Source organism: Tauraco erythrolophus, chromosome 28 (assembly GCF_009769465.1).
Source record: "Tauraco erythrolophus isolate bTauEry1 chromosome 28, bTauEry1.pri, whole genome shotgun sequence".
Lineage (NCBI taxonomy): Eukaryota > Metazoa > Chordata > Aves > Musophagiformes > Musophagidae > Tauraco > Tauraco erythrolophus.
Window position 1 is genome coordinate 5,840,345 of NC_141492.1, and position 18,068 is coordinate 5,858,412.

The window sequence follows — 18,068 nt, forward strand, 5'->3', positions numbered from 1 at the left end:
ACGGAGCCCCCCCGGACCCCCTCCCAAAGGATGGGGTCCACGGAGCCACCAAGGGGCATTTCCACCCCTGGAGGGGGGGGAAAGGCTTAAAAAAAAACCCAAAAAAAAGCTGGAAAACCCCAAATCCCCTGAGATCGCTGCTTCCCCAAGTAAAAACAAAAAAACGGGGGGGGGTCCCACCAGCACGAGACCCCCCCCCCAGGCACCCGGGGAAAGGGGGGGGGGGGGGGAACCCTGTGCTCGAGGTTGAAACCTGAGGAATTGAGATACCGATTTGGGGGGGTGGGTTTCGGTATCGGGTGGCGATTGTGTCTCACGCAGATGTGGGCGAACGTTTCGGAGGTGGGGGGGAGGCGGGGGGGGGGGGGGCGGGAAATGGCAAAAAAAAAAAAAAAGAAACCTGGTCATCTGGGGAGAGAATGATGCTTAAAATAAATCCTTGGGGCTGGGGGGACGCTCCGGAGGTCCCGAAGGACGCAGAGCGTCCTTCGGGACCTCCGGAGCGTCCCCCCAGCCTCCCCCCCCGCCAAAGAATCCCCATCATGGATATAAGCTCCTGCATCCCATCGGATATTTTACACCAGTCACCTCTAAAACTGGTTCCCCCCCCCCCAACTGCCCGGATCCTGCTTTTTTTTGGCGGAAAATCCGCCCCAAATTGGCTTTGCACAGTAGTATTACGCGAGGGGGGAATAAAAATAACGATTTGCCGGTGCAGCGGAGGAGGAGGAGGAGGAGGAGGAAGAGGAGGTTACGCGGTTTCCAAGCTCCCGTTTCCCTGATGAACACTAATATATATCATTTGCGTGTTAAAGTTCGATTTTTTTTTTCTTTTTAGAGCATAAAATAGAAGCTATTTACAACGAAACAATCAACCAACCTCTCGACACCCCACCTGGCGAGCGGAGTTCTCCGAATAAAAGGGAGGGAAGAGGATCGAAAGGAATAAAATATCTCCCGATTGCCAATTATTATTTTTTTTCATCTTTTTTTTTTTTTCCTTTGGAGAGTGCCGGGGGGTTTCCCTAAAGCTCGCGTCGGCCAGCGTCCGTGCGTCCGTCTGGAGGTAACACGAGTTAAAAAGTCATAATAATAATAATAATAATAATTAATAAATGTACAGTGCAAAGTGTGATGTGAGTGAGGTAAACGGTCCCGGAGCGCGGCGGCGCGGCGGCACAGCTCCGGCAAACCCCCGGCTAAAGCTTTTCTGCCTGGCAAAGGAAAACCCACCGACCCGAGAACACGGGCAGAGCCCGCCCGGCGCCGGCGGGACCCCAGACCCGCACCCCCCGCGGGCCGGGGGCGTTAAGGCGAAGCGTTGTTGGAGGTAGCGCTGGGGGGCACGGCCGGGGGCACGCCGCCACCACCGCCGCCACCGCCACCGCTGCCACCACTCCGGCTGCTGCCGCCGTTGCCTTTGCTGTAGGCAGAGGAGGGGAGCGAGGAGGAGGAGGAAGAAGAGGAGGAGGAAGGGCCCGGCGTCTGGGCGAACAGCACACCTGGGGAGAGAGCGGGGGGCTGAGCTGGGGGGGCGGCACGGCCGCGCCAACACTGCCCGCACCGACACTGCCCGCGCCGACACTGCCCGCGCCGCGTCCGCAGCCGCACGCGGGGCCAACGCTGGCGGCCGCAAGGCTGGGGGTGTGCGGCAGTGGCGGCAGCGGTGGGGGCTGCCCCCAGCCCATGGCGGGGTGGCCCCTGGCACCACTGCCCACCCCTCACCTGTGTAGACGATACCGTTGATCTCCACCGACATGCTGATGCTGTTGGTGCCGTTGCTGCTCAGGCTGGCGGCAGAGTCCTGGCGATTCTCTGCCGGGGGAGAGCCGGTTACCGACCCCGGCGGCACGCGGGGCCGCGGCGGCTGTGCCGGGGTGGGGGGGCCAGGGCCGGCACTGACCTGGTGAGCGGGTGCCCTGGCTGTTGATGCGGATGCTCATGGGCAGCTGGGCCGTCATGGCCAGGAGGTTCTGCTGCAGTGCCCGCTGCATCAGCCGCTGCTGCTCGTCCGTCACCAGCGCCATCTTCTTCTCCGGGGGCTCCCCCGACTCCAGCTTCTCCCGCAGCTGCTCCAGCGCCGCAGCTTGGGCGGCCGCCGCCACCTGCACCGCGGCCGCCTGGGCTGCCACCACAGAGTGGCCAGCCAGCGAGACGGGCAGCCGGCTGGGCATGGAGATGGGGATGGGCGAGTCCTCCTCTGTGGGGGCAGAGCGGGCAGTCAGGGACGCCGGGGATGGGGACAGACGGTGCCATCAGCCCGGGGTGTTCCCAGCGCCAGCGCAACGGCTTGGAGCCCCTCCGTGCCTCGCATCCACGCCAGGAGCTGCCCGGCACCTTCCGTCCCTCCAAGGGAAGGCAGATGGGTGACCGCAGTCAGGGTCCCCGAAAAGAGCCCAGGTGCCCAGAGCCCGGGGAGGGGACGGGAGCGTGATCCCCCAGCCCGCGGTGCCCAGCTCTGCCCCCTCCGGGGCTGCGTCTCTGGTGCCAGGAGGGGGCTGAGCCCGCGGCCCGGAGCTCGCGGCAGCCGTTACCTTTCTTGATCTTCTGGACGGGAGCGATGGACCCGCCGTTGGTGGCAGAGGCCAACCCCAGCGCCGGCACCGGCAGCTTGGGGGAGGAGAGGAGGCCGTGGGTGCCGCCGGGCGAGTAGGTGAAGAGGGAGCTGCCGAAGCCCTGCCGGCGGCCCTCCCGCCGGTTGCTGTCGATGGCCGCCTGCAGCTCGTTGGGGTTGCTCAGCCCTCGCTTCTCACATTCGTAGGGGTACAGGTACTTCATATACCTGCCGGCGCAAAGGGACGGGAAAGCGATGGTGATGCAGTGGCCGGGGACCCCCTGCCCGTGTGCCACCCCTGCCTCCGTGCCACCCCTTCCCTCTCCACCATCCCCAGACCGCCCCCCCCCAGCATCCCGCACAGGGCAGAGGGAGCGCAGGCAGCACCGACCCCGCCGGAGATGCCCCCCACCCGGCCCGCCACGCCGCACCGCGCCGTGCCGCCGCTCACTGGGTGCGCAGGGTGAAGGCGGCGCTGGTGATGGAGGTGGGCAGGTTCAGCCCCTTGGTGATCTCCCGCCACAGCTTCTTGTTGATCACCTCCACCAAACCGCCCTTCTCCGTCACCAGCGTGTAGAGCATGTAGAGGTCCAGCACCTGCTTGGCCATGATGGGGATCCGGTTCACGGGGGTCCCTGGGGAGGAGGGGAGAGTGTCTGGGCTGCTGCTTTCTCACCGCCGGGGCGAAGCGGGGGGGAAGATGGTGAGACCCCTCCGTGAGGCAGCACGGGGGCCGGGGGGCTCCTGCTCCTCCCTTCCCTTCCACCGTCTCCTTCTTCCCTCCCCGGGACCCCCCTCGCTGCCACCCCGCCGAGCGCCGGCCCCACGCACAAAGGAAACCGAAACTCGCGGCTTTCAGCCGCAGCCCCGGAACGGGGCCGAGCGCGACGGCACCCGGCAACGCGAGTTATTTATAACGGCACAGCGCTCCCGGCGCGGGGGTCCCGTCCAGCCAGAGGCCGCACGCGAAGCCCCCCCACATCGTCCCTCCAGCAACGGGCAAGGGGCCGTGGAGACCCTCCCGGGTGTCTCTGCCCTCCTGGCACCGGTGGGCACGGGGGCTCCAGCAGGACCCTGGTGGGATGCGGGCAGCTCTGGCAGCACTGGGCCAGCGGCCCCTGGCCCCCCGCACCCCCTGGCCCCCCCGTGCCCGCACACGTGCTCCCCCAGCGCCCGCCGGACAAAAGGCCGAGGGCAGCCATGCGTCAGCACTTCCAGCGCTGTTTTCCACGCAGGAACCAGACCCTGGACCGGGCGAACGTGCCGCTTTCAGCCCTTCCCACCCCCGGCCCCCCCCAGACAGAGAAGGTGCCGGGGGGGCTTCGCCCTTTGCAATAACGCGGGGAAGGGACAGTGGGAGGGGGCAGAGCTGGGGGCAACGTGCCCGGGAGGGGCCCGACCCTGCGGGAAGGGGCCACTGGTGCCGGACACGGTGGGCGCGAGGAGCGGGGGCGGGCGAGGGGGGGCCGCGGGCGCCGGGTCTGGCCCAGCAGGTTTGACCCCGCTGTGCAGAGAGGTTAAAAATTAACCGTCGGCCCGGCCGGAGCTGTGACCTCGGGCTGGAACGAGGGGCACGGAAACGAGCCCCCAGCCCCAGGAGGGCATGGGGGGCGTGGGGTGGGCACCGGGGGGGGCTCACCTCGCTTCTGCATGAAGCTAAAGAGGTCGTCCAGGAACTCCTTCCGCCGGGGGTCACCGTCCAGCTCGTACAGCTGCCAACGAGAGGAGAAAATGCTCAGAAAACCCCCCTACCTCTGCCCCTCGCTGCCCCCCACCACCCCCAGAGCCCCCCACCGCCCCCAGAGCCCCCACTCTCCCGAAGCAGTGACCACAGGGCTTGTGCCCACCCCGCCGGAGCCACCCAGCCTGCCCTTCGGCTCAGGGGGGTCCCTGCATGGCGCCACGGGATCCCGCGGGTGCCTGAGGCTGGGGGCTGACCTGCGCCCGAACTCTGGCAGAGGCCCCGGCATGGCGGTGCCATCCCCTGCCCGCCTCGCTCTGAGCTCGGCCCCGAAACACCGGTGCCGAAATCGCAGCGCTGCCCCACACCTCGCCCGCAGGCCGGAGCGGCTCCCACGCTGCGAGCGCCGCGGTTGGCACCCGGCTCATCCGGGAACGCCGGTCCTGGTTATTTTTATCATCCACCGCGTGCTCGGCACAGAGCGGAGCAACGTGTCAGCGCGATCCATTCTCTGCACCTGCAGCGCCGGAGGGAGCCAGCGCCGGAGCCAGCGAGCTCGTGTGCCACGGTGTGAGCTCACGTGCCATGGTGTGAGCGTATGCCATGGTGCGAGCTCGTGTGCCACGGTGTGAGCTCGTGTGCCACGGTGCAAGCTCGTGCTTGCCGCGGTGCACCCAAAGGGGGCCACACCGTGGGGCCACGTCTTTGTGAGCCAGGGCAGCAGACCCGGGCAAGGCTTCTGGCACAGCCGCGCCTCGAGCACCCGGTTCTGCTGGGGCAGCTTTTGTCGGGACCCCACCCCGCGCCCGACAGCCCGGCACATTCCTGACTGATTTATGGCAGCAGGATCTGCGGGCCCCGGCGCCCCGGCACGCAGGCAGGCACGCCGTGCCGGCACTGCCTCTCCCCAGCGCTGGCAGCCAAAGCCCAGCGCAGTTTCTGCCCAGAGGCAGTGGTTGGTGGACAGGACGATCTCCCCCTGGCAGGATGGGCATCAGAGCAGGGGCAGCCACTGCCCAGATGCCACGGGGATGGGCACTACAGCCCTCGCCCCAGCCCCTCGGTGCCGAGTCGCTCCCGCTTTTCTCAATGACAACTTTGAACAACTGCCAGCGGAGCCGCGGCCGCGGCGGCCGGGACACGGCTATAAATATTCCCACGTAACTCACCAGGCACGCACCGCGGGGCCGCCAACCACGCGGTGGCAGATCAGCAGGTTAACCGGGTCACCGATACGCCCGGTCATCCCGTGGACATGCCTGGCATGGCACCCCAGCAGCACAGGGACCCGCGAGTGGCCGTCAGCCCGGCTGCGCGCAGGGGTGTGAGCCCCCTCTGCCCACCACCCCCAGGGAGGATCCGGACCCCACGGGGCTGAGCTCACCCACTGGTGCCAATCAAAGGGATGGATGAGGCTGCGCCAATACGAGGGGCAGGCGCTGCCAGGCGGCCATAAACCCCCAGCTTTTCCCCCAGAACCCTGGCAAGGCTCACCTGGCCCCCCGCAGTCCCCCCAGGGCAGGGGCAGGAGCCACCGTCACCACTGGCCAGACCCCTCCGAGCCCCTCGCTCACCCCAGCGCCCCGGTAAGGGGAGCCTGGAGGGGTCGCAGTGTGGGGGGAGCAGAGCGGTGCCCCCTGGCAGGAGTGGGACACGGCACAACGAGCACCGCCGCGTTTTTTTGGGCTGAGCCACGTGGCTGCTACCAAGCGGCCGAGGGATGTTGGGCTGGTGCCAATCCAGCCGCCCCCGTTTCCTCCAGCGGCTCTGGCAGCCGCACGGAGAGAAAGGGCTTCCCCGGCGCCCGCCGCCGTGGCACGATCCTGCTGGGTGCTGAGCCCCCGCCCGCAGCCCCACCACCCGCCACGGTTTGCCCTGCGCCCTGTTAACCCCGCTGATGGTGACAGCCCCGGCAGCACCGCGGCAGAGACGCTGCGCCCAGGCACCACCGGGATCCCCGGCCCATGGGGTGGCACCAGCACCGCCGCGGCTCCCTGTTAACTGGAGCGCCCCAGCAATCGATCCGCCCTTCGTGAAAACGTCGGCTCATTCAATTTTTACGAAGCCACCTCTTAAATAAAGCTGCTCTCCCCCGGCCGCAGGCGGGAGCCGCGGCCGCGCTGCGGCGGGGCCAAACGTGCCGGTTCACTTCACCGCCGTCACCCCCGGGCTCAGCCCCGAGGGGAACGGGCACGTTTAAGAGGATGAAAGAAAATTAACCGTCAGCTGAGGAAAGCGTGCGCCGGCCGGGCCGCGGGGATTAGCGGCAGCGAGCAGGCGGCCGCCCCCTGTGCCGCCCTTCCACGCGCCCCCCGCCAGCCCCGGTGCTCCCACGCCGAACTCCGCCGCCGCGGCCGCTCTCACCCCACTGGGGATGAAGCCCAGGGGGGTCACCGGGGCCGGCGAGCGGAGGGAGCTCCGTTCCCACCCGGCACCCTGGAGGCCCTGCCGGCACACCCAGCCGCCGCTGCCGGGCAGAGGACGTTTCGCAAGCTGCTGCTTGTGGTTACCGGCAAGATTTCGACAGCTTTGCCGCGCTCGGCTGCTGCTCACCGGCCACCGCCGCCCCGGAGCGAGGAGACAGCTTTGGCCGGGCCAGGGCTCCCCTGTGCCAGGTGCTGCCCTGGCTGCGCCCCCAGAAGCCCCTTGGACCCTTGTTTGGCTCTGCCAACACTGGCAGAACCATCCGGCACGAGAGCAGAGCTCGCCAAGGAGCTCGACCAGCAGCACCACGAGGCGAGGACGTGCCCTGCCGTGGCCGGGACATGCCCTGCCTGCACTGCGGCGAGCGCCGCATGACCAAGGGCATCCACCGAGCTGCACCCGTCCCCCCTCACTCCCTGGGCACAGCTAGAGATGTGGGTGAGGGCAGAGACGAGCGACTTCCAGCAGCTCCTGGCAGGATTTCCTTGCATTGACAGCATCCCGCGTTTGCTGCGGCACCTCGCTGGCAGCCCGCGGTGCTCCCGCACTGGCAAGGGCACGGCAGAGGAGCTGCGTGCACCCTTCAAACACCGAAACGTAGCGTGGGCATCGTAGGAAAGCTTAGATACTGGGTCTCAAAATAAAAATTGAGGAACAGAAACACGTTCTCGTTTCAGCAGCATGCGAAACCAAGCGCACAGCCGGGCTCGGCACGGACCGGCTGCCGCTGGCAGCACTGGACCGAAATCAGCAGGTGCCGATCCCCAGCTGGTGCCGATGCCCTGCCCGCCGCGCTCTGGCACGGCTTCTGCTCGGCACAAAGCGCGGCTCCTCGGCGGGAAGCGCGGGCGGAGGCTCGGTGCAAAGGTAACGCCGGCCGGCGGGCAGCGAGCCGCGGGGAGAGGCCGCGCTGCCGCCGCTGAGTCAATAGATTTACGTCGGGTAATTAGGGAGGCCGCAGGGAGGTGGAAACAACTTAATCTGTAACGCAGCTGCCCGAAGAATATCCTCTTACCGTGGGGAGGCCGCCCGGCCATGCCGCCGCGCTGGTGGGTCCCCATGGCGAGAGCACGGTGCCAAGGGCTGCCGTGGCACAGCCGACGCCAGCCCAGCTGCAGGACAGGAGATGCCCCCCACCTCCCCAAGAGCCCCCCACGCTGGGGGATCCGGCCCCACGCACCCAGAGCTCACCCAGCACAGAGCAAACGCCCGGTGCCACCGGCACGGCCGGCTCTGCGCCACGGTGCCCGACCCCCATCGGCCGCAGCCCTCCGTCCCCGCGGGCGGCTGAGGACGCGGTGCCAGATGGCCGTTGCCAGCAGATATATAATTAAGTGGCGGCGGAATTAGGGAGGCGGCGGGCGGGCAGGTGGTGCTGACCCCGCAGCCCAGCGCCCCGGCAGGATGCCGGCCCGGCGTTTGGTGTGGATGACCGGATTAATGTTTCAAACCAGATTACGGGAAAATCCCAACCCGTCGGCTTTCAAAGGGCCAGCAGGGAGGCGGCCCCTCGGCAATGCCAGGAATGCGGGAGAGAGCCCTCGGCACGGGAGCGGTGCGTGCCGGGGGTCCGCCGGGAGGGACCGCGATAACCCCCCCTGTCCGAGCAGCCCCCCACTCCCCCGCCACCGGCCCCCCCGCCGCGGGAAGCAGCGCAATTAACGCCGGGGGGGAAGTGCCATTTAATGAGCCGGAGCCGCGCGAGCCCCCCGTTGGCAGAGCCTCCGTGCCCGCCCCACCGGGAGCCACGGGGACCCCCACGCAGGCGGTGCGGGGCTGCGGAGGAGCCCGTGTCCCCGTGCCCTGAGCCAGCGCGTCCCCCCCCAGGGTTAATACACCCCCCCGCCCCGCTCGGTTCCGGGTTTTCGAGCCCCAGGGGATAATTTTCGAGTTTCTCTTCCATCGCCAGGAAGTCTCGGCACTCTCAGTTTTCCTCCCTTCTCTTCCAAACCGGTTTGGGACGTGCATGCCGTGAGCCGGGGGGGGGGACGGACCCCCAAAGGCCACAGCAGCTGGTGCCCCCTCCAGCGGGGCCGACCCCTCTTCCCAATTTGTGTATTTGGGGAAAAAACACAAGACAGGCGGCCGCAGGGGGGGCGGGGGGCTCCTTCCCTCTCTCTTTCTTTTCTTCCTTCCTTCCTCGGGGTGACCCCGGGGACGGGTCCCTTTGTTCTGCCGACAGCCGAGGGGCGACGCCGGGGGGTGGGGGGGCAGAGACCACGCACGCTAACGAGTTATTTAACGGGGTATAAACACGCGGGCAGCGTTTCCTGTCCCGCTCCCGCCTGGCACGCGCAGCCCCTGGCCCCCCGAAGCAGCACCAGGGCACCCCCCGCACCGGCGGGGGCTGGAGGGGGCTCCTCATCAGAGAAAGAAAGTTAATTTGTCGAAACCGGAGCGAAGGGCCGGCGGTGAGCCCCGGAATGCCGCGCTGCGCCCCGGAATGCCGTGCTGCGGGTGCTGTTGGTGCGGCGGCTTCCGGTGCGATGGTGGCTGAGCCGGTGCCGGGGGTGCCCACAGCTGCGCGGCCCCTTCCCCACGCCGGGGTCCGCACAGCCCCTTCCCCGGGCAGGGCCCCCCCAGGCACGGGGACACTGGTTCGCTGGGGCCGATCCCTCCCAGCGGAGGGCGAGTCTGGCCCCGGCACAGACCCTGGCACAGACAACGTGCGGGGTCCCCTCTCGCCACCCCCAGCCCCGATCCCCTGTGAGCCCCCCCGAAGCACAGCCCCTCCTTGGAGGGGGCAGCCAGGCGCAGGGGCGTGCGCCCCCTCCCCAGAATCCCCAGGCCGCCCCCACCGCCTCGCTCGCCAGCAGCTGGACGGTGCTGCCGGGAGGCTCACCCATGCCGGACGGGACGGGACGCGCCAGCTCCCGCCGGCTGCGGCCGAGTCCACTGACCGGCCTGGCGGGATTCCTGCGCCGGACTGCCTGGGGCGGGGGGCCGCTTCCGTGGGGGCAGTCGGGGAGGGGGCCGGGGAGCACAGGGCCCTCGCCGCCGCGCTTCCCGCCGGCACTATTGTTCCTGCCAGTTCCCAGCATTGTCCCCTCCGCGGGCCAGCACCGCCCGGGCCGGGACGCGGCCCCGCCGCAGGTGCCGGTGCCCCCTCCTCGGGCTGGGGGCCACGGGACCCGGCACATCCATCGGCGCTCCTGTGGTGCAGCAACAAGCCCAGTCCCAATCCCCGGCCATCACCCCAAAGGTCTGGGGGCCCCGAGACCACCCGGGCTTCTGCCAGCACCCACAAAGCCCCCGAGCCTTGGGGGCCGCATCCTGCCGTGGTCCCGTGGAGCCGCCCCGCCAGACGCAGAGACGGGGACGAGCAGGAGCCCGCGGCACTGTGGCACCGAGTGCCCCGCAGGAGGGGGTCCCGCGCAGCCCACGTGCCCGGCTCCACCGTCTCCCTGGCCAGACTGGCAGGAGCAGCCATACGGGCAACCCGGGGGGATGAGGGCCGGTGTGCGACGTGGCGGGTGTCACCGCGCCGCAGAGGGGGACGGTGAATGGGCGAATTAGTCGCCGTTTAACCTCCCTGACCCCCCATTGTCCGTGCGCCGGCAGCTGCCCTCCCCGCCACGCCGCGGGGCTGCTCCCGCCGGCAGCTTCGCACGGACCCACGGCCGTGTGCCGGAGTCGCTGCGGCGCAGCGAGGTGCTGGGCGCGGGGCAATGCCAGCTCCCAGGACGGCCGCGCTGCCGCTGTTTTCCCCCTTCCCGTAGAGGAGGAAGCGAATCCTGCTGCCACGGCATTTCCAACGGGCGGTTTCAGAGGGAGCTGCTGGGCGGCAGCGTGCCGGGCTCCGGCTAAAATAAAAACCGGTTCAGTGTCTGAACGCCAACGCATGGCACGGGCTGCCGAGAGGTCACTGCCGAGCAGTGGGGGGACGGGGCAGCAGCTGCCCCCGCCAAGCCGAGAGCTGCCGGCCAGGGCAGGCGGATGGGAGTCAGCCTGGCAGCGGCACGGCGGCTCCGCCGGCCCTTGCCGCGTGCGTGCCGGTGCATGCCCTTGACACATGCTCGCTATCGCGCTGGACCTTGTGCAAATATTAATTCAGTGGAGTCAGGCAACGTTGGGAAAGCTCGTCCCAGGGAGCAACACCCAGGGCCTGGCTCGCACGCTGCCAGCGCAGCTCCCCGCCGCCGGCTGGGGGGACCCTGGGTGGGCAGCCGCACCAGAGGCACATGGCATGGACCCGGGGAAACCACGGCTGAAGCAGCAAAGCTTTTCCCAAAGGAAAAGCAGCACAAACCCCTGGGGTACCCAGTGAGCCTCCACCACGGGCCATCCCTCCCTGCGTGCCCCCAGACCCCTGGGGTGAAGCCCCGCAGGGTCGGCAGGTCGAGACCCCCGGGCGAGGAGCCGACCCGGGCGCGGGAGCAGCCGCGGGCAGCAGCAGCGGCTGCCTTCAGCCTCGCTGGCACACGGGGTTTAACTTCCACCATATGTAAACGCCGGTCTGAGAATAGGGATTGCCATGAGCCCCAGCACGAGTCACCGCGGCTTCCACCGCGCCAAGATTTGTCCAGTTGCAAACCCATTCCTGAAGTGCGACGTCCCGCACCTCCGACAGCTGCTCCGCTGCTCCCGCCCGCGGTCCCACCACGGTGTGGGTCTGGGGGGGGTCCCTGGCCCCACCCGTGGGAGCTGGAATTGGTCCAGCCACCGCAGATGGTTTGACAGGCAGCCAGCTGCGGGCCGGCAGCCCTGGGAACCATCACCGCAGCGCTGCTCCGGTGGCACCGAAACCTCACCGCTTCCTCGCGCTGCTGGCAGCCCGCGGAGGGGAGAGGGGTGGCAGGGGGCACTGCTGCAGCATCGACGCAGCACCGGAGTGATGCCGGCTCCGGCGAAGCTACTGCCCGATGCCATCCCACCGCGGTGCTGGAGCAGGCAGCAGCACAAGCCGGCACATCACCAACATGTGAGTCTCTGAACGCAGGAGCTGCTGCCTCAGCTGGGGGCTCCACTGGCAGGTGGGGAAACCGAGGCAGGAGGATAAACCCTTTGCCAAAGGGATTTAGGGCCAGCACTGCGTGGGCGCTCCCGGCTGCCATCTGCACCGGGGTGAGACCCTTGAGCTGGCTGCTGCAGGGGCACACGGAAGCCCTTTCCCAAAGGATCCACCGGTGACTGCCCCCTCCCTGCGGTATGAGTGGGGAGTGGGGACCAGCACGGTGGCCCCCGCCCAGGGAGCAGAGCCCCGGCCCCGGGCAGCCCCGGCGCAGGGTGCGGTGTCGCCAGCTCCGTCCAGAGCCGGACCCAGGCGCGGACAGATAAGTGACCGATGGGAAGGGTCGGGAGCCGAGCCACGAGCTGCACCCCGAGCCCCCGATCCGGCTGCCCCCGGAGCTCAGCGCCCGGCGAGGGGCCGCATGGGCAGAGCTGGCAGCTCTTCCCAGCCCCGAACCGCCGCCCGCCCCGGCACCGATTGCGGCACGTCCGGCCGGGCCCCGGGACCGGCTGCCATTTCCCTGCGGTTTGGCCAGAAATAGGGCGATGGAGCAACGCCGCGCCCTTGCCCAACGGCTCCGCGGCTGTTTGCTCTGCTGACAAAGGGCCTGCTCTCCTCTCCGCGCTTTTTTTTTTTTTCCCTTCTTTTAAATAAACCCTCATCCCTCTTAGTTCAGCTGTGCCGGAGCCGGGAGGCGGCCGCTGGGGCTGGGGGTGCTGGGGGGGGCCACAGCCAGCCCAGCTCCTGAGCCAAGGAGTGCCAGGGGGGACGGTCCACCCGAGAACAAACAAAATCAGTCGGGCGAAGGTGCTGCCCGGGCAGCCGGGGCGGGAGGGACGTGTCCGCCATCTCCCATCTCGTTAATTATCCCGGGACTTGTTGGGAGAAACAGCTTCACGTGGTGCCCGGAGCCCAGGACTGCACCGTGGGCTGCACGGGCACTGGGGCGTCGGGCTGGGGGAGGCACTCGGCAGCTAAGCCGCTCTCGCCGAGAAGCCCCTGACCCCCGGCCAGGGATCCGCTGGGATTATGGCTCCGGGAATGCTCCCTGAGCGCCGTGAGCCGATTACCAGACCGGATCCCTGGCCAGGAGCACCCTTCGGCCAGTTGGACACCAGTGTGGGGCAAGTTGGGTGATGGCTGCACCAGGGGGGACGCGGCCCTTCTCCCGGGAGGGGTCCACCTCAACCAAACCACCACCCCCACCGCCCCGGTCCCCTCCTCGTGCCCGTTATCTGCCGCCAGCCCGGCCAGGCGCCGCAATCGCCTCCCCCCAGTGCAGAAGTGCCCGGCCAGGGGCCCCTGGGCGCTGCCCGTTATCTGTGCCCCCGCCACGCCGCGCCACCGGCCAGAGCTGAATTGCCTTTGGGGTGGGGGGGACGGCGGCCCCCAGGTGCCCCTTTCCCTGCGCAGGGGCCCCCTCGCCCTCCCCGGGGGCGGCTCATCCGCTCGGCTGCCTAATGCAATAAAGCTCTAATCAATATTTTAAAGAAAGTAAATGGACCCTCCTGCCCTCGCTGCCGCCCGCGGGGCCCCGCTCCCGCTCCCAGCCCGGCTCGGGGCTTTTTAAAGAAAAATAATCCACGGGAGAAAGGGGCTCGGGGCCCCGCGCCGGGGGGCAGAGGGGACCCCCCACACCATAACTGCAGCCGGGGCTTCTGCGTGCCCAGGGGCTGCGGAGGAGAAACGGGCTGTTCCTCGGCCCCTCCAGCGGCTCCCCCAGGACAATCCCAGCGCCGTCTTCCCGGGAGCCCCCATGGCTCTGCCACGTGCGTGGTCCCGGCTGGTCCCCAGGCCCGGGAGCCCACTTTTGCCCCCCCGGTGCCCAGCGTGCCCCCGCCGAGGTTGCAGCGTCGCTTTCAGTTTAAATTTTTTCCCCCCAGCCGTTGGACTCGGAAGCGCCGCGTCTCGGGGAGCGCTGCTCAGCGCCAGATAAAGGCCGAGGTTTTCGCCCCACACGTGCCAGACGTCCCCATTGGGGTACACCCCAAGAAACCTCCCACCCCCCCAAAGCACCAGCACCCCACCACTGGCACAGCCTCCCCCCAGCACCGCGGCGGCTTCTTAAAGCCTCCAACACTTCCTGGGAATGGGAGCAGCGACGGGGGGGTTAAACATCAGCCTGCAGCACCCCAAAGGGGACACCCCAAAGGGCGCTGCAGCCAGGGGCAGCACTGGGAGACAGATCCCCCCCGGCTGCCCTCCCATGGGACGGGGTGCCGGTGCCCAGGGATCGCAGGCAGCACAGGAAACTCGGAAAGGGGCAGAGGGAGGAAACTCTGGCCCCGTGGGCGCCCGGGGCTCACACTCCCGGTATTAGCGGGGCACAGTGAGGGCAGTAACGAAACAGAGAGGTCAGGAGCGGGGGTCTGCACGGGGCCACAGCAGAACCGCCCCCCCCCGTGCTGGGGCGCAGACACCACAGCAGGATTTTCCCTGGCAGCCCCGTGCCGACGGCAGCCCGCGGGCCAGGCGTGACTCAGCGGTTCAGGGCGGCACTCGGCAGCACCGGGGTTTTGGCAGGGTTGGCTGAGCCACTCGTGCCCTGGTGGCTCCTCAGAACCCGGCTCTCTCCGCCAGTATCCCCCTCCGGAGCGGCGGCACGACGGCAAAAGCCCGCAGCACGAGCCCCGGCACCTGGCTGCGGTGCACTGGTCGTGGGTGCCAGGGCTCACCCCCAGCCCTCCAAACGCAGCTGAGACCACTGCAGCCGAGCCCAGCTCCAGGCTGGCAGCCCGGGCACACCGGCACCGCCGCAGCTCTCAGCAACCCGTCGTGCCTTTTGGGGCGAGGTTAGAGATCACCCAAAACCCGAACAAGAGCGAACATGGCCCCGGCATGGCGGCAGCATGGGGTGACGTGCCAACATCCCGCCGGACCCCCGGCCTCTGTGCTGGCACTGTGGGGCTACGACAGGCACGAAACCAAGAGGAAAGTGAGCCGACCCCTGCTGCTGGCCGGCAGCCATTCCCCACGGGGAGCCTCCTCCTGCCCCAAAAATGCCCCTTTCCCCCCCAAGAAGCCATCGCACCCTCAGCAGCCGCTGCCCCCCGAGCCCCCTGCCGCACCGGGGACTCCTTTGTTCTGCTGCCCGCGCGGGCAGCGCCCGGGTCAGCGCCGAGCTGACCTCTGCCTGCGCGGTAGCTGTCCCCGGGGACGGGGAGGTGCCACGCGCCGGCTCCCTAACCTCCCTAACCTCCATAACTCTTCCTCACGCCCTCCCCTTCCTCCCCCCTGAACCGGGCCCCCTCCTCCTCTCCCCGGCCCCCCGTGGCTCAATCCGGCCAAGCCCCCAGTCTGCAGGAATCTGTCCCAGATGGGTCAATAAAACCCCTTGGCAGAGAACAGGGACAGCCCCCCCCGCAGCCACGGCACACCCGGCGCTTCGGTGCGGACACGGCACAGGGACTCAGCTGGCCCCTTCCTCGCCCCCGCCACACCGGGAAGGCCCAGCACCGGTACGGCCACGCTGGCTTCCCCGCTGGCACTCCTGCGTGCGGGGACCCGGCTGCAGTGCACCAGCACTCCGGTGCTGCCAGGGCTTCCCCTGACGCTCCCCCACCCCGGCAAAGGGACGGCAGCCGGGGCAGGGAAGGGGTAAAGCTGCCCCTGCCAAGCAGCGCCGGGGCCGCCGCCGGCTCCCGCTGTTTACATTCCTGCTGCTCCTTCCCAGGCCGCGGTGTCATGGCCGCGCCAGCTGGGCCAGGGCCGGAGCGCTCAGCGGCACGCGCTGGAGGGCGGCCAGGAGGAGCTCCCGGCCAGCGCCGCGCTGCACCGAGCAACCCCCTGGCCCAGGTCCAGCGGCCGCGATCCAAGCGCCAGCGCGCTGACGTGCCGGGGAAAGCCTCTCCTGGACGAGCGCTTCGCCTCCTCTCCTCTGCCCGCGGCACGGTGGTGGCAGCCGCTTTCCTCCCCGCTCCGGCTGCTTCCGCGATTAACCACCGCCCGGGGCTCCCCCCACCGACCCCGGGAAGCTTTCCGCTGGGATCACAAAAGGAGGGAGATGGGGGGGCTCAGCCTCTTTTGCCGGCACAGCCTGGGGGGCAGAGGTGGGGAAGGGGCAGAGGACACGCCGGGGCTCGGGCTGGTATCTCCAAGTGCCGTGGCTGCGGCAGGGAACCCAGCGGAGTCTACGGCGCGGTCCATGGCACACCTATGGACTGCTGCGGCAGCATGGCATGGGTCCTGGCAACACCGCAGCCAGACAGGAGTGTGCCGTCACATTCCGCGCTCGCTCAGGCTTTTTCCGTCAGCCCCGTCGTGCTGCCTGTACCCAGATGCGCAGGCAGATCCTGGCAACCCCTTTGGGGAAGGGGCAGGGGCTGTCGCACCCCTCCCAAAAGGCCACCGTACCCCCGGCTGCTCCATCTGGGTCCCATCTGCTGCCACCGGCTCCCGTCCCTTCCCCCCGCCCTAAACTCCGATGTATTTAAGACACACACATCAAAGGTTTTGCTCTTCAACGGCATTTCGGCGGTGGCAGGGGGGACAGCCACAGGGTCGGAGCCGTCCCGTTGGGGCCACCCTCCCCCAAAGCCATTTTTGGGGGAGAAACCAAAGAATCCCTTCAAGTTTGCGAGTTTGCGGCGGGTTTTTCCATCACTTTCACCAAAAACTCTCTGTGGCAAACCCCATCGCACCACCCGGGATGCAGGATCCCACCCGAGCCACCGAGCAGGGAAGGGGTGAGGCTGAGCCCAAGCACTAAAACCCCGGAGAAATCCCACGTTTTCTTAGCGGCAACGCCAGCGGCTCGATCCGAGAACATTGCCGGAGGCGGCGCCGGCAGGGGTGTCCCACCGCGGCTCTCGGTAGAGCCGAGGAGCAGGGGGGAACGGGCGCCGGGGGGCACGCGCGTCTCGGCGGGCACCTACTTGCTTGAACTGCTCCTCGTAGGTCCAGTCGCCGTGGTCGGGCGCCGGCGGCGGGGGCTGCGCGTGGCCCAGTCCGGTGGGGAGCCGCTCCTGCCCGCCTGGCAGCCGCTGCGGCTCGCCCCGGTAGTGCTGCGGCACCGGGGGCTTGCGGAGCACCAGGGATCCCGCTCCCGCCTGCACCGCCTCTGCCGAGCTCAGCCCTTCCTCTCCCATGTCTTCCTCCTCATCATAGTCTTCCTCTTCCTCCTCCTCCTCTTCTTCCTCTTCCTCCTCCTCCTCGCCCAGGTCCTCTTCAAAGTCATCTTCATCCCACTTGCCCTTCCTGGAGCCAGAAGGAGGAGAGATGTGGTGCCACGCTGGCAGGGGGCTGGGTCCCCAAAGCCGATCCCTTTCCCCTGCCTGCCCGCCCCACGGGCACCCCACAGCCGTGGGGCTGGGACCACCCACCCGGCACACCGGGAACCCAGAGAAGCCCCGGCGCACTCCTGGTGGTGGGTGCCAGCCTCGCGGGGCACCGCCGGCCACCGACACCCCAAGACAGCAGTTCCGGCGGTGAGCGGTGCTCTGCCAGGCGGCTGCCAGGCTGGTCCCTGCCCCGGAGAGGACGCGGGCAGGGAGGGGGTGGCCACGACAGCCAGACGAGGACCCACTGACACGGCCCCACATGGCGCCCCGGGCAGCGATGAAACATCGCGCCATGCCAGCCCGGCACGAGGAATCTCAGGGCCAAGCCGAGCTGCTGCTGTCGGTGCCTCCTGCACTGGGACATCCCGCCGGCGCTCCCTAGACGGAGCTGCAGGAACACAGCCACGGGGCTTGGCATGGCACAGGCAGCCCCCACCGCCGCTGCCCTGCCCCTACCGGACGCCCGTGTCCCCAACGGGCCGTGCCAAAACCCGCCAGGGCCAGACTGCGTCCCTGCTCCTTCCCCGACCCCGTGAGAGCTGCATATACTCACAGATCCTCCTCCTCCTCCTCAGAGCCCATCTCCTGCTGGTACCCGCCATCCTCCTCCTCCTCGCCACGCTCCTCCTCCTCTTCCTCCTCCTCCTCGGAGGCCCGGCTCTCATCCGACAGCCCTGGGCTGGACGAGTGGCTGAGGCCGGCGGCCGCTGCCCGCATGGCGGCCAGGGCAGCCATCTGCGCCCGCTGGATGTGCGCACTCTCGGGCTCCGCTCCTTCCTCCGAGGGTGCCGGGGCCGGATCCTGGCCGCGGCCCCGGGCCGGGGTGCTGGCAGGGGGCTGCGCCGGGGCTGGTGGGGGCTGCGCCGGGGGCGGCGTGGAACGCTGCTGCTGCTCCTGCTGCCGCGCTTCCAGCGCCTGCTGCAGCCGCGCACGCTGCTGCCGCTGCAGGTTCTCCATCACCGCCTGCAGCTTCATGGCTCTGCCGGAGGGCGGCGGGTCCCCGGGGGGGCGAGGGGCGAAGCACCCGGGGGGCAACGCCCGGGAGGCAGCGCCCGGCAGGCTGCCGCGCTCCAGCGGGGCTGGGGGCCAAGGCTGGGGAGTGCTGACGGGGGCGCAGCCCTGCGAAGGGGCTGCCGGGGCTGGCCGAGGGTCCGCAGCGCCGTCGGGCCGTCCGGGCAG

At 68.8% G+C, this 18,068-nt stretch overlaps 1 protein-coding gene across 1 annotated transcript; it reads right to left on the reverse strand.

Moving 5' to 3' along the window:
• Positions 1 to 1,308: 1,308 nt before the first annotated feature.
• ARID3A (AT-rich interaction domain 3A) lies at positions 1,309 to 17,864 on the reverse strand. Its single transcript, XM_086627771.1, is given in 8 exon segments — positions 1,309 to 1,502; positions 1,726 to 1,891; positions 1,893 to 2,200; positions 2,535 to 2,782; positions 3,006 to 3,189; positions 4,194 to 4,266; positions 16,485 to 16,806; positions 17,443 to 17,864. Coding segments are annotated over 8 exon segments (1,917 nt in total).
• Positions 17,865 to 18,068: the final 204 nt, after the last annotated feature.